At 35.2% G+C, this 15,966-nt stretch overlaps 1 protein-coding gene across 1 annotated transcript in view; it reads right to left on the bottom strand.

Moving 5' to 3' along the window:
* Positions 1-8,957, bottom strand: part of LOC121241177 (nicalin-1) — a 28,778-nt gene extending 19,821 nt beyond the window's left edge. Inside the window, 3 exon segments of the mRNA XM_041138833.1 lie at positions 4,695-4,840; positions 4,843-4,863; positions 8,498-8,957. Coding sequence (XP_040994767.1) covers positions 4,695-4,840; positions 4,843-4,863; positions 8,498-8,777 — 447 coding nt within the window. The 5' untranslated portion in view covers positions 8,778-8,957.
* Positions 8,958-15,966: the final 7,009 nt, after the last annotated feature.

Below are 15,966 nucleotides of genomic sequence, written 5' to 3'. Positions count from 1 at the left end.
TAAGTAGGCAAGTCCACAAATTACCTTAAAAGAGAAAAAAGGAAGTTAGGGGGGAGGGATTTGTTGACAAGATAAGGTGTCTATACCACTACCCTGAACAATATATATAAATAATATGACGGTGGTAAAATAAATATGATACTTCATAGTCTTCATTTATGAAAGAGGATGTAACTTGATATCACAAAGAGCTCTGGAACCACACAAAATAATTTCATTTTAAAAAACAATAAACTCACTCCAGGTTCATAATCAATAATGAATTCTGAAAGTAAAGTTTTATATTATACATTTTATCAATCAGGATCCACTTGGTAAGAAGGGAATCAGAGGGAAGAAATGGGAGAATGCGTCACCGGTTTCTTCTAGATAGAGGGAAAACAACAATGGAGGAAGAAGCATCATCCTCCCAGCTCACAACATCTAGTTCACCAAAAGATTGGAATTAACATACAAACTAAAACATGATTGAGTCGGAGGGTCTTTGTGATTTCACCATAGTATTTCTGTAATTTTTTTATGAGTAAACATTTCTGTAATATTTTATTGATAAGTAATTTTTTTATGATATAGAACTTCACGAAGGGAGCCCTTTGACCCACCCACCCCTTGGAAGTACACCCTGGATACACAACCCAATCTGTCAGATCCATATACCAGGTAAGCCAAGAGAAGTCCTGATGCAGAACCAAATCCAAGGTATCTGCGTCTGCAGCTCATCCCAAGCTCTCCCTACCTACCAGAGCCTCAAGGCTAAAAGATCTGGGGATCAAACTTTGTATCACCACGTACTCATAAGTCGTATCATAGAGAAACACGGAACAATGATAAAAATGTAGTATATTACTTAGCTATAAATGCAATATGATGGCTTTAGGCTTGTTACAAATCATATAGCTTGCTTGTTTATGGAATCTACAATGTCATAAGAAACATTTTTCTTAGTGGGTATAATGCCATTCTATTAGTCGTACTTACAGTAATGCAACCTTCTTGAACCTGCTCCCCCTCCCTTTCCCCCAAATATAAGGAAAAACAACAAAACCATTTAAGAAAGAGAGAAGATATTTCCAATCGTGAATTGTGCAACGGCTGCGTAATCGCTTTGAAAAAAGTAAATAAAACATGGGACCTACATCAAAAAAATTAATTTTTTAATAGTGGACCCCACTCTTTTTCAAAGCAATTACGCGGCATTTAAACACTTCACAGTTGTATGTAAAATTACTCTTTAAGAAAAGTTTCATCGCCTAAATAGATACAATTATGAAACGTAAGTGTAAATATTGGATGGGTGGGCACCTAGCTCAAGCTCAGGTCATTTGAGTCAAGCTCAACTTGATAACCCAAAAGATCGACTCAACTCAGATCAATTACAGCCCTAGAAGTTTCAATCATTCCTTTTCATCCATATACACCTTAGTAGACAAATGGAACCATTTTCCACATGGCTACAATTTATGTGTTGTCATTTAATCTTCTCCAGGCAGCAAAGAGATCTACTACATTTCTTGGCATAGCCCATGGTAAACCAACTCTGCTAAAGACATCATACCACAAGGCGCTAGCAACCTCAAAATGAAGTGGTATATGGTCTACACTTTCCCCTCCCTTTCTACACAAAGGGCACACCAATACATTTTTTTTTTTTTTTTTTATAAGTGGGCACACCAATACATAATAACAATATAGTGTTTCCTCGAGTAATTTGTAGTGAGAATCTTCCCCACAGAAGTTGTCAAAACAAAGAAATCTTCCCTTCGTCTTCCATATATTCTTCCAAGGAATTCGATCCTAGGTAATAAAATAAAGACCAAGTAGAAAGAGCAAGCAGTTAACTTCCCTTACTTTGAAGGACTCCATAAAAGTTTGTCTACACTTCCAACTCTTGTTCTCATAGAGTACATTAGACCAAAAAATCTGTCAAAGTGTTGATTGCACAATCTTGAGCTGCTCTTAAGGAAATTGGCATTCCATTGAGGGGATTCATTGCAAAGTGCCAATAGATCAGACTGAAGCCTCCTAAATTTTCAGAATCCTAAAGACCGCTAGAAAACTTTCCTTAAGGGCTCTCTCACCACACCATATGTCATTCCAAAATTTTATTTTAGTGCCATCTCTCATCTCAAATCTAGTGTATCTAGGTCGTCTATCCTCTTCAGATATTTTTTCAGAACCCTAATCCATGTGGACTGTTGACCTCATTAGAGCACCACCATACCTGGAATCCACTACAGCTTTCCATAGAACTTCCCTCTCAAGTTGATATTGCCACAACCATTTCTCAAGTAAAGCCTGATGGAACACAAGCAAGTTTCGGATACCCAATCCTCCCCCTAAAATTGGTCAGCATACCTTAGTCCAATTTACTAGGTCAAATTTGAATTCTTCACATATACCACTCCACAATAAATCTTGTTGTAGCTTTTCCATGTGTTTGGCACAATAGTAGGAAGGGGGAAAAGGGAGAAGAAGTATGTAGGAAAACTGGAGATTGTACTCTTAATCAAGGTGATCCTACCATATTTGGATAAGTACATCCTCTTCCAACTTGCCGTTCTATATTCAATTTCTCAATCACACCATTCCAGATAGGCTTTTGCCTTGAATGAAGCTCCTAGAGGTAGACCAAGATACTTTATAGGCAGATGTGATACCTAGCAACCCAATAAATAAGCCAAGCTTGCCATGTTAGGGATGTCTTCCATCGGAATCAATTTGAACTTTGCTAAATTTACCTTCAAGCTAGAAAACTCTTCAAAGCATAAGAACATTTCCTATAGAGACCGAATATCATCTAGATTTGCCCTGGGTGTCTCATTATGCTAAGAACTTCCATAACTACAACAAATAGAAGCAAGTACAATGGGTACTGCTACACTTTTTGGAGAATTTGCATTACTTACAAAAACTCATTTTTTAATCAGTACTTACTAAAAAACGTGTCACTCCCTCTTTTCACTCTCGCCATTCCCACTTTGTTTCCTTCAAAATTGCGATATGTTCTCCTGGTAAGCTGAGTCAAAGTGTCTTCTTAGATGAGGGTGATTTAGGAATCTGAGACCTACTATTCTTTAATCGTGCACTCTAGGGACTTGGCACTATCAAAATGAGAGAGGCTTTGTGGAGAGAAACTGCAGACACAAAATATAATTGTTTGTGGGATGAGTGGTGTTCTAATGACATCCAATTATGAAAGGACACAAGAAAAGGGTGTGGGAAGTTTTTTAGCCATATCAGCTTTGAAGTGGGAGGGGCTAAAGATTAGATTTTGGCTGAGTGGAATGGCTCTCAAGAAAACTGTACAAGCTAATGCTAAGGGTACTTATATGGCAGACCTTTTGGCAATATATAGCAATCTCCCTCAGCAGAATAAAAGATTTATCAGGATTGGGAGGTTGATGCCTTTACTGTATTCTTTAATATGTTGTATCGTACTAGCTTAAGAAGAGAAGGTGAAGATGAGCTTCTTCAAGCCAAATCCAAGAAAGGTAAGTTCAACATTCGGTCTTTTCAATAAGGTCCTTATTCCTCATGATATAACCCATTTCCTTAGAAGAAAATACGACGGACTAAGGTCCATGAGAGCTGCATTCTTTACTTGGATGGCTTCAATAGGAAAGAATTTCATCATGGATAATCTGAGGAAAGGCATAGTATTGTGAGTGAGTGGTGTGGTATATGAGAGGAGTGAGAAGTCCATGGATAAGCTTTGACTCCATAGTGAGATAGCCACTGCCTTGTGAAGTGTCGTCTTCAATCGCATTGGCTTGGCCTGGGTCATCTCTAAAAGAATAGTAAATTTTTTTATAGCATTGATACAGAGCCAATTCCAATAGACAACAGTGTGAAAATTAAATTGTTCCTACTTGTCTCATTTGGTGTATTTGGAGGGAAAGAATTAATAGAATTTTGAGAAACGTGAACAACTAATGAGAGAACTCAATAAAACAAGGATTAAGGTTTCTACCAAAAAAAACCAAGATAAATAAAATGATAAACATAAAAAAATCATAAGTAATAGAGGAACTCAATAAAATAACAATTTGAGAAGGTCAAATTTAAAATATTTATACCATGGGTGCTTTGGGCCAGCGTCAATTTTGGACTTCTTCAGTGAGTAAAGGACAATTCAAGCAAGCATGTTTTGTGGGTGAACAAGTTTTAATGGACAAGTTGGATTAAGGTTTCGACCACCAAGAAAATGAAAGAAATATCTAAACAACAAATTGTTGTGCAGTAAAAACCTCAATAAAGTTAGTGTAAAAATTCTCCCCCAAGTATTGAAAGAAACACCAAGTCAGAGTATTGAGTGGATGAAGGAGTTCAACGGCCATGATAGACTAAGGGCTCAAACACCAAAATGAACAAAAAGGAAGGGTTAAACACAATAAATTCATAAGCAATAAAGATAAAGAACCAAATAATACAACACTGACCAGGGAAAAGTTTAAATATATAGAAATCACGAACCATTAAATGAGAGATGCAGCAAATAAACAGCAGAAAAAGTGATCTCATGTTTAAAAAAGGACTATTAGTTCCACTTACAGGATTGTTGGCATGTATAAGTAACTGCTCGAGGGCAAAATTTAAAATATATAGAAGTCATGAACCATTAAATGAGAGATGCAAGAAATAAATAGCAGCAACAGTGATCTCATGTTTAAATAAGGACTATTGGTTCCACTTACAGGAATGTTGGCATGTATGAGTAACTGCTCAAGTTCTACCATAACATTGTGCAACAGCTCTTTTCCATGATTCTGATGATAAATCCCCATGCCATCTCTATTATCAAAATTAAACATCTGGGGAAGCAAAAACAATAAGCCCCCAGAGGCTGCCTTTGAACTATATATTCTGTGATATGGTCATAAAAAATAACAATCTTGATCAGGAAAGACAAACGGAAATAAATATTGAAATTTAGCAGCAAGCCAAATTGACATAACTAATCAATTTTAACATGAAACATCAGAAAACACATAAGAACACAGCTTGAAGTAAGAGAAAAGCTAATCAATGGTTTAAAAAAGTTAAAAGCTTCAGCTTCATATTTGATCTGCAGTATATTTGAACAGTACATTTGAAGGTGTGGCTATTGTATTACTTATTGGTCTTATAAATTAGGGCACATGCATGCTCAACAAGATTATACTAACTCGGCATGTTGTGGCAAACCAATGCCTGTTGGTGTCTTCGTATTGACATTTCTTTTTTAATCTTGACGACGTTTTTTTTTCCAATTGAGCAGCAGGTTTATTCATGACCTTACACCAGAAGGTCAAGATCTAAAATCCTGTAATTGCACCAATGTAGCATGGTAAGGTCAGGATTTAAAATCCAGCTATCATATCAATGAGGCATGGCAGCGTTAGTGGTAGGTTAGCGCTCATGCAATCTATTGAGTTTTTGCATGTGATGAAGTAACAAAATAAACATGAGAAAACAAAACGCAATTTGGGGGGGCAGGGGGGCAACACTGAGTTCTACCTCGTTGTGCTAAAAATCCAAATATTATAAACATCTGATGGCAGTGTTAGGGCACATGTCATGTCTTCCCCAGTTATTTTACTTAACATCACATCATAATGTCATGATAAACTTACCATAATCTCTTACAGCAGAAGCATTAAGTAGTTTACAAGGCTAGCAAACACCCCCCCCCCCTTAAAAAGCAAATATTTATTTTTACAGAGGGAAACTCTCTTGGAAGAACAAAATAGTTTGTCCATTTCTAGCATTTCAATTTTCCGAATAAAACCATAATGGAAAATTAGACGAGTTGACTTGAACTCGTAGTATTTTCCAGAAAGAATCTCCCTCGTGGTTCTAAATTTTCGCCAGATAGAGAAATATGATACGCCAAACAGCTGAGGTTCACCCAAGCATTCAGAAAATATAAAGCATTTCTAAAAAGTTTGATTCCTGTTTTATTTGTTGAGTAGATGTGGTTTTGGGGAAAGATGGAGGGGGTGGATGATGCATTGTGTGTCAACGGCGCGTTTCTCGGTTTTGGTAAATGGAGATCCTGTGGGTTTTTTAATAGTTCGCGGGGTTATGACAAGGCGATCCACTATCTCCACTTTTATTTGTCCTTGTGATGGAAGCTCTTAGTAGAATGGTGTCGCCTACCGTGGAGGGGGGATTTTTTCCAAGTTTTATAGCGGAGGCTTCTAATCATGGTTCCATCACTATTTCTCACCGCCTGTTTGCAGGCGATACATTGTTGTTTTGTGATGCTAATGCAGGACACATTAAAGCTTTGAAGGCTATCTTACTTTGTTTTGAAGCGGTATCCGGATTAAAGATAAAACTTGCTAAAACGGAGATGGTTATGGTGGGTGAGGTGCGAAATATTACAAGGCTGGCCAGCTTTTTGGGGTGTGGGGTTTCCTCGCTGCCGTTGAAGTATCTTGGTCTCCCATTGGGTGCAACCTTCAAAGCTAAGACAATTAAGGAGGAGGTGTTAGAGAAATTAAAGCGTAGGCTGGCCGGGTGGAAAAGGCTATACTTATCGAAGGTTGGCCTAGTGTCCTTGTGAGCCCTCTCTAGCTAGCTAGCAATTCCACCACCATTCCCGACATTACCCATGCTAATCCCATTCTGCTGAAAAAATAATTCCATGTCCCTTGCAAAATCATAGTGTAAGGGTAGATGATATACCGTTTCCCCACTATTTCTGCACATACAGCACCAATTTATAATTATGAGTCCACGCCTTCATAGGTTATCCGTGGTTAGTATATTCCCCAAAACTGTTGTCCAAACAAAGAAAGCAGCCTTAGGAGGTGCTTTACTCCTCCATATATTCTTCCACGGGAAATTGGGCCTATCTTGAGCTGTAAGTACATCATAGAAATAGCGTACCAAGAATTTCCTTCCCTTAGAAGGTCGCCATTCCATCCTATCTTCAGCTGGGAACACAATAGAGATGTTATACAGCAAACTGAAAAAGTCCACCAACTCACTCACTTCCCAATCTTGTACCTCCTTAGTGAGGTTGATGTTCCACTCCTGTGAGCCATGTCTAACTGCCCTCACATCAGCCACCATAATTCTTTTTCTCGTGCAAGTCTGAAAATAGTAGGATAAGCATCCTTGAGAGCCATATCTCCTACCTACACATCATTCCAAAAGCAAATTCTGCTACCCACCCCCAAACTCAACCTAGTATTACTCGAGAAGACCCCCCACCCTTGTCTAATATACTTCCACAACCTAACCCCATAAGCCCCCCTCCCCTCATTAGAACCCAGCCCCCCCTTGCACTCCCATACTTTGCATCAGTTACCCATTTCCATAAAGCTTTCTTCTCATTATTATAACGCCACAACCATTTCCCTAATAGAGCCTTATTAAATACCCTAACATTACGTACCCCCAACCCACCAACTCTAAATGAAGTACATACTTTATCTCATCCAACTAGATGAAACTTAAACTCCTCACCTAGTCCACTCTACAAAAAATCACATTGGATTTTCTCAATTCTAGACGCAATGCTTGCCAGGAGGGGAAATAAAGACAAGAAATAAGTGAGAAGATTAAAAAGAGTGCTCTTGATAAGTGTGATCTTCCCTCCCTTCAATAAGTATAGACTTTTCCACCAGGCCAGCCTACACTCTAATTTCTCTAGCACCTCGTCTCAAATTGTCTTAGCTTTGAAGGTTGCACCCAACGGGAGACCAAGATACTTCAACGGCAGCAAGGAAACCCCACAACCCAAAAAGCTGGCCAGCCCTATAATATTTCACACCTCACCCACCGCACCCATCTCTGTTTTAGCAAAATTTACCTTTAATCCGGATACCGCTTCAAAACAAAGTAAGATAGCCTTCAAAGCTTTAATGTGTCTTGCTTTAGTATCACAAAACATCAACGTATCGTCTGCAAAAAGGAGGTGAGAAATAGTGATGGAGCCATGATTAGAAGTCACCGCTGTAAAACCTGAAAAAAATCCCCCCTCCACGGCAGCCAACACCATTCTACTAAGAGCCTCTATCACAAGGACAAATAAGAGTGAAGATAGTGGATCGTCTTGTCTTAACCCCCGCGAACTATTAAAGAAACTCACAGGATCTCCATTTACCAAAACCGAGAAACGCGCCGTTGACACACAATGCATCATCCACCCCCTCTATCTTTCCCCAAAACCACATCTATTCAACAAATAAAACAGGAAATTCCAATTGACATGGTCATAGGCCTACTCCATTTTAGAGTTAAATGGTCTCAGCTTCCATATTTTCTTGTAACAGTTTATAGTTCTTAACTTGGTGTACTCTTATATATCTCCGGTGTATTTGGGTTATGCCTATCTTTATCAACACAACTACTTCTTACTTATCAAAAAAAATAAAAGTTTGATTCCATATGCTAGCAAATTAGCAATTAGTCCTCTTATCATACACCGAAGATGCCAAGTCAGGATATATACATATACATATATATCACTCCTGATATCAAATAAAAATTAAAAACGACCGCGTACCTTTGACGAAGGACATGTTGAGCTCGCGGACGGGGATGATGACGACTGTGCGGGAGAGATCGGCGCCGGGAGCGAAGTGAAGAGAGCCGGCGTGGTGGTTAAGGGCGGCGAGGCGAGATCCGAATGGGACGCCGGAGATATCGTACTGGATGAGACGGTAGACATCGACGACGGTGGCGGCGTCGCAGAGCTCGACGCAGGCCACGAGAATGAAGACGAGGGCGATTACGGAGTAGAAGGACTCCAGCATGTCGCGCTCTCCAGCTTTCCGTGGAGCCATTCTTTCGGGAAGGGAACTGGATAGGGATCTAGGGTCTGGGGGATTATGGTAGATCAGCACGAATATATTAGCATCTGAGGATGTAGAGAACAGGCAGAAGTGGCCGTCGGAGGCTACGGAGAGTGAGAGAGTTTGTTTACAGTGTGATTCGCTCTCACTAGAAAGTTTGGTACGTCGTTAATTTGCTTTTCAACGTTCTGATCCTGTATTTAAATTAAGAGAAATAATAATTATAATTGTAAGTGTGTAAGTATCGTATAATCAATTTGAAAAAAAATAAATAAATATGAGATTCACATAAAATAAAATTAATTTTTAATAATAAATTTTATTCTTTTTTAAAATGACTACACGACGCTTACGCACTTCACAATTCTATATAACATTACTTTTAAAATAAACTCATAAATTGTTTGATAGAATTTAATTTTTTTATAATTTAATATATCATGTTAAGTAACGTTAATTTATAAAATTACTGGTATGAGATTTATTTAATGGATGAAAATTTTCTTTTTTAATAAAAAAAGGTTATAGTAATAGTATAGTGAGTAGACTTCATTAGTGGAGTGCGCAGTGCGTATACAAGAAAGATGGGTGACGAATGAGAGATTATGACTTACGTTTGGGTAGGATTAAAAAGAGTTGAGAAAAGTTGTGAATAGCAATAATAAAGTAATGAAAAAGTAATAATAGAATATTAAATAGTAGTGAAAAATAATAAATAGTAGTAAAAAATATATGAAAAATACTAATAAAATAATAAATAGTAGTAGAATATAAATGAAACAAAAAAACAAACAAAAATGAAAGGGAAAAAAAATAAAGAAGATAGTATGTAATTGTTATAAAAATCATAAATGAAAATGCTTGAACATGGAAAAGAGGTAGACAAAAATGAGAAATCATTTATCCCTCTCCTTCCCAAATGATTGCTTCATTGTGAGAAGAGAATGTCAAAATAGATAAGTATGCAAGTTAATAACTATCACAATTAATAAATTACATTATGGTACCCAAAAGATTGTTTGATATTTATTTTATATCTAAAATAATAGTAACAAATTTCAAATGCATAAATGGTACAACAAAGTATGATTTCCAAAAGGTTAAGTGACGTCCCTATTTCACTTGTGATTTGACAGAGATTGAAATGTCGAGACATGTAACACAAGATTACAACTCTTCGTTCATGATAATTAGCATGCAATGCACTTAGTATATTTTTAACAGTATGCAATAATCGTAGAGAAAAAATCAAAATTATAAAGATTAAGCAATTCAATATGGTACTAAATGAAATACTATTAATCCCCAAAAGTGATTGGTTCAAAAATCTCCTAATACAAAAAGTAAGAATATAAACCATGATCCTTTTTCCAAAACCATCCAAATGTATCACAACATTGTTCATTCTATTTTTCAAGTACATTTGTCCTTCTGATTTCAGATTCTAAAGGTCACAACTTCTATCATTCTAATAGGAATGGAAGTAGAAACAACCACAATGAAATTTTAAAAAATCTCAACAAATTATATCAAAATCAAACATAGAGATAATATAACCATGTATAAGGTAAATTATAAGTATGAATACATGAGCATGAACATATATTTTGACAAAATCACATTTTCATCCATCTAGATTTCTTTTTCAAAAAAATTGATCTTGCAACCATGTAATAAAGTAATGATGTAACAAAATATCAAAATTTCATCTCTTATTAGTCACTTGTAATCTTATTCCAAATAACAATGTGTGTGGATATCTCACCGCTACCCCTAGGAACTATAGGCTCCCTGCTAGTTATCACATCAAATTGTCGACCATTTGATTTGATGTGAGTACGTCTAATTTCATATGATATGGCAGTTCACGATTTACATTCACCATATTTTCAATGTGTTGCACCCACTAGTGTTAGGTGCAGCTACTTTACTCCGAAATCCTTTAAAATAAACCCACTCGAAATTCGTTGGTTGTACTTTGTCAACTCAAGGACTATTACTTCAATTTAAACACTCCAGAGTAAATAAGGGAGTTCTGTTAGGATATTCCTCCATCTTAGCATTTGGAGTCGTGACAAAACCTTTTTCTTTTGATGCACAACCCAAAAACATGTGATATGTACTTGTGATAAAAATATGCAACTTTTCATATAACTATGTCATGTACTCATACTAAATATGTCTAGAATGCATTACGTGAATGGCTTGAAATAATTAGAACATGCAAATACATATATATATATATATAAATATAACAGATGAAGACTCCAACATGGCATTTCATTTTCCAAAACTCCAAACATATCATTTAAACTAGAATTTCCATCAAGTATCATTTAAGCATATCATGAATATACAAAGATGTAAGTCAATTATAACATACAACATTTGAGCATAATCTTTCATTATTCAATATAAACAACAAAATGCAAAGTTTAGATAGATGTATAAATATATTATCCAATGATAAGTGAAAAGCTAATCCTAAGGCCAAATGCAAAGTTCCCAAAACTCCCTTGATGTGGCCGAAATCCTAAGGTCCCATTTGGTTACACATATGAGATGAGATAAAAGTTAAAAATTGAATAAAATATTATTAGACTATTACTTTTTTAATATTATTTTTATTTTAAAGTTTGAAAAAATTAAGTTATTTATTATATTTTGTATGAGAGTTTTGGAAAGTTAATGATTATATGATGAGTCTCATCTCATCTTGGTAACCAAACAAGCCTAATTCTTCCTCATAGTCAGATTCTTCCAGAAACCCTAATGATCACACACATGCTCTCCTAGTGATGTGGCCAAAATCTTCTCATCCTTCTTCCATCATTATTGATCTAAATGCAATTAATTTATATAATTAAAATGCATGTCTATCAAGTGGCATTGTGGGTGATGGGGTTGGTGTATGCCCTAGCAAAAACCAAAATCCTATGGCCTTTTTTTCATAATTGCTTTTCTTGAAAACTCAAAAGTCATAATGCATGTGTGCCAACTGATACTTCTTTCCTCAGGGCCGAAAATAACTTTTCTTCTTAGAAGTTTTAAAGGATTATTGTACAAAAATTGAAACTCTCATTTCCTAGATGCCTCATGATTATGCTTTAGAAACTCAAAAGTTTTCTTTCTTACTATGTTCCAAGTGGTGCATTCTTCTTCTCCTCAAAACCCTAATAAATAGGCTATTCTCAAGCCCTAATTTCTATAGTGGCTGAAAATTACAAGGCCTAAGGCCTTCTCATGGGCTTAGGCGCCTAATCCATTAGTCAAAGTTTAAAATCTACTTCGTTTCTCATGGTTCTAATTTAATGATCTCTAAGGCTTAAGCCCACTTATGTCTAAACAGAAATTAAATCTCAATCTCAAGAACTTGGCTTGGGCTGGGATATCACAGGTTTTCTAATATAGTTTGATACTCAAAACAATACAAAAAAGACAAAAAGTAAAATGATTTTAGTTGAAATAATTCTCCAACCAAATCTTTTGAAGATGATAATTTTTTGCAATAAATCTCTTTATAACTATCTCGTTGTTCACCACAAATATTGTAAAGTATTTGCAAGCATAAATTCATCAAAAGAAAATCTTGGGACCAGTCTTGGTGTTAAAGGCCAAATAACACCCTTCAATAATATATTGCCAAGTCGACATCCCAGAGTCTAACAATGGAACCACACAACACAGTCCCTTTCTCCCATGTCCAAAGCATCTCGGCATCTCATGACCTCCTTTCCCCCATCACCCAAAAGCATGAAGCCGTGACTCCCATCACCCTCTCTCTGTTCACATTGCGTAGTGTGACCTCCCCGTTCATCCATTTGTTGTGGCCCTCTTTTCCTATTGCCATTTGTCGTGACCCTCTCTCCACTCTCTCCATTCATCAATTTTTTGTAACCCTTTATTTGAAGATCCAGTCTTCCATAGATCAGAGTTGCCATAACTATCGAAACCATGAACCTTGAAGACGACGATATCGTCGTTGTTGTTTATGTGAATCTCAAAACAGGTTATTTACTGTGACAATATCCATATATAAATTACATTATAACATATAGCAACTCTGAAATTTATCTTTTATAAAAAAAACTTCATGTGCTCAATCTGGATAGTTTTTCGTGCTCGAACCGTTCCTTTACATACTTGTGTTTAAGAGTATTACAAAGTTTCATTTGTTGATTGTGAAAAATAATATATGGCTGTTTGTAAGCATTGCTATGCTGCATAGGTTGGAAATGAGGTTGGAGACCTCAATTTTCATACAACTTGATGTTTTGTGTTATGCAAATGAACAATATATTATGCGATCTGTGTTGTAGAAAATCGTTATGTTATGTGGAAAAACTTGAAACCTCATTTTTGTATAATCTGTATTGTGCTATAATAGGTTGGAAAATTGCTATGTAGTGTAGAAAGTTTCACAACCATAATGGAGTGTGTTAAGTTACTATGCAGCTAATAACCAACGGAATAATAAAAACTTAAAACCTCAAGTATGAAGTATTTAATAGGCTGGAAAATTAAATAAAAAAAAAAACTAGCTCACAATATACTGTATTGAAGGGAAAGAAATTAAACCTAACTGATCTCAGAGTAATTCATATATACTTTAATGATCCTCAACAACACACTCCATTTATAATTGGCAATTAACACTATTGTACCTTATGTTTCTCAACCTTTGTGGACTCTACACATTTTGAGCCACTTTTAACTATTTTTTCTTTATTTTTGTTCCTCTCGTGTAACCAAAACAATAAGTAACATTGGCTCATAGAACCGTATGTATCTGTCAAGCAGGATAAACTCTAACAAAAACAGTTATGCATGTTAAGCTTTTAAACCCAACCATTTCATCTGGTTAATTAGTTGTCACCAGGTTAAAACTAATATTGGGAAATCAGTTGTTGTTATTAGACTAATACTTGCTTCGAAAAAAATAACCAAGATATGAACATAAGACTATTATAAATTATATAGAAAGGAAATGAATTTCCAAGTTAGATTTTTGTTTGACATGCAACCAGCTAGTCACATACTTGATTATCCGAAATTAATAAACCCACCTTCGTAATCTAACTCTTCTAAATAAAAGACTTTTTAGAAAAGCACATATGAGCTTGCTTTTCTAGCCTTGTATGCAGGAAATTGCATAGATATTAATTAAACATACATATAATGCTAGTTATTAATTGTCGCACGCTTTTACAATTTAGGCTTTACCATATATATTGAAAATTCAAATCAATACATATTCTAGTATGATATTTTGCTCATGATTAGAGAACTAGAGGACTCAGACCTGTACTTGAAATTCCACACATGCAAACCATCCAAGTCGTCCATGCTAATAAAAATTCCTTCCTTGGACTCTAGGACGGGGAGGTGAGCCTCTGCTGCTTTTTGAAATTAAGTTGTGTCATGATATATGTATATATAATATGTATCATTCTTTCATTTTTTAGAGCAAGATGATAGCATCTGATATAAGATTAATGGTACTTACAGATTGCATTAAGTGAACCTTGGTTGTTTGTTGCCAAATTTACCAATTCAAAGTCTACTTAGACATTAAGCATTACTAACTAAGTGCTAATCAATTCCAATCGTAGACTAATTAAGAAGCAAAAAACAGGAACCTTTGGGAGTATCATTCTCTCTTCAGGGAGCCTACATCACTGTTCTTAAAATCCTTTTCAAATAAGAATCTCAACCTCCTATGATCAATTTCCTAAAGAATAATACCATTTCTTTTAGTAAATTAGATGAAATAAGAAACAAAATTATTTATCCATGCTCGAATGTTGTAAGACCAACAAGCAATATCATACATAATAAAACTGAAGTGGGTGTTTAACTAGGTTAATATCTAATATTGTATTAATACCAATATTGGACTGAATGTGAGTGAACTGGTTATCTTCGGTATCTATTTTCTAGCAATATAAGTTCAGATTCACACTCTGATTCAAGTTCTAGGACTTTAAGAGGGAAAGAAAAAATTAGTTTGGAGATACCATTTTGCTATTGTGGCATTCCATTGAAGTTACGGATTTTTGGCAAGACTAATAGTTTTGGAAGACAATTTTACAATTGTCCAAACTATAAGATCAACAATGTGGATTTATTTAATTGATTGATCTTGAAATGAAACAAAACACTTATTGCAAGATGATGTTAGAGTTAGCCCAATGAAGGACCGACAGGATATATGTTGAACGTATAATGATTAAACAAGCTAAATTTAAAGCCATTGAGAAAAAAGTATAAGGAAACCATGAAAGCATTATTATTGTCATAGTTCTGTTTTATTGTGATTTGTGCTAGAATTATTATGTATTCGAGAATAATAACGTATGTCGGCTAGTGCTAATATAGTTATTAGATTATTTATATTTATTTTTTGCATATCAAACAATGACTCATGTAATGTTGTAACGTTTAGGCCATATTTTGGACAACTGCCTATTAATGTAATGAACATGTTTTGGAACATGTTTTAGACAATTACTTATGTTTTCTTGATGCATGTTTTCTTCCCACAAATAGACCGAAAGACACTCTGTTTGATGGAAAGAAAAAAAATACACATCCTTACTTGAATAATTAAAGTTCAAATATACAATCTGTTATAAGTACATAATTCAGAATAACAAGCCAAATATAAAAGCTCATTGAAAGACATCCAAAATTTAGAATTATATAAAGCCACAAAATCTAGAATTACCCAATCAGTTACATCCTTTACATCATTTCTTGCATTAGTTACATCCAGAATTCAGAATTACATAAAGCTAGAGTCCAAAATACATCCTGAATTCATAATTGCATAAACTCACTCATGCACCATCAGTTACATCCATGCTTGCAATCCATAAGTAGACTTCACAAAACTTCATAAGATTATGTCTGCTATTTACGAAGACCATTTACTGTGTCATTTACTATAACATAAAAATAAAATCAATTAAATTCATGAGAAATCAAATATTTTAAAAAATCTGGATTAAAATTAACATGTACAACGTGAAAATTTTTTAAATACCAACATTATATTTGCACTAAGGTTCCAAGATTTGAGATATATTATCAATTATATTTTTGAGATCCCTACATAAAACAGAAAACCACAAAAGATTAAGTTCTTACATTAAAACCAATAAAACACAAATAATGTATA

Source organism: Juglans microcarpa x Juglans regia, chromosome 7S (assembly GCF_004785595.1).
Source record: "Juglans microcarpa x Juglans regia isolate MS1-56 chromosome 7S, Jm3101_v1.0, whole genome shotgun sequence".
Classification (NCBI taxonomy): Eukaryota; Viridiplantae; Streptophyta; class Magnoliopsida; order Fagales; family Juglandaceae; genus Juglans; species Juglans microcarpa x Juglans regia.
This window is presented reverse-complemented; position numbering and strand designations above follow the sequence as displayed.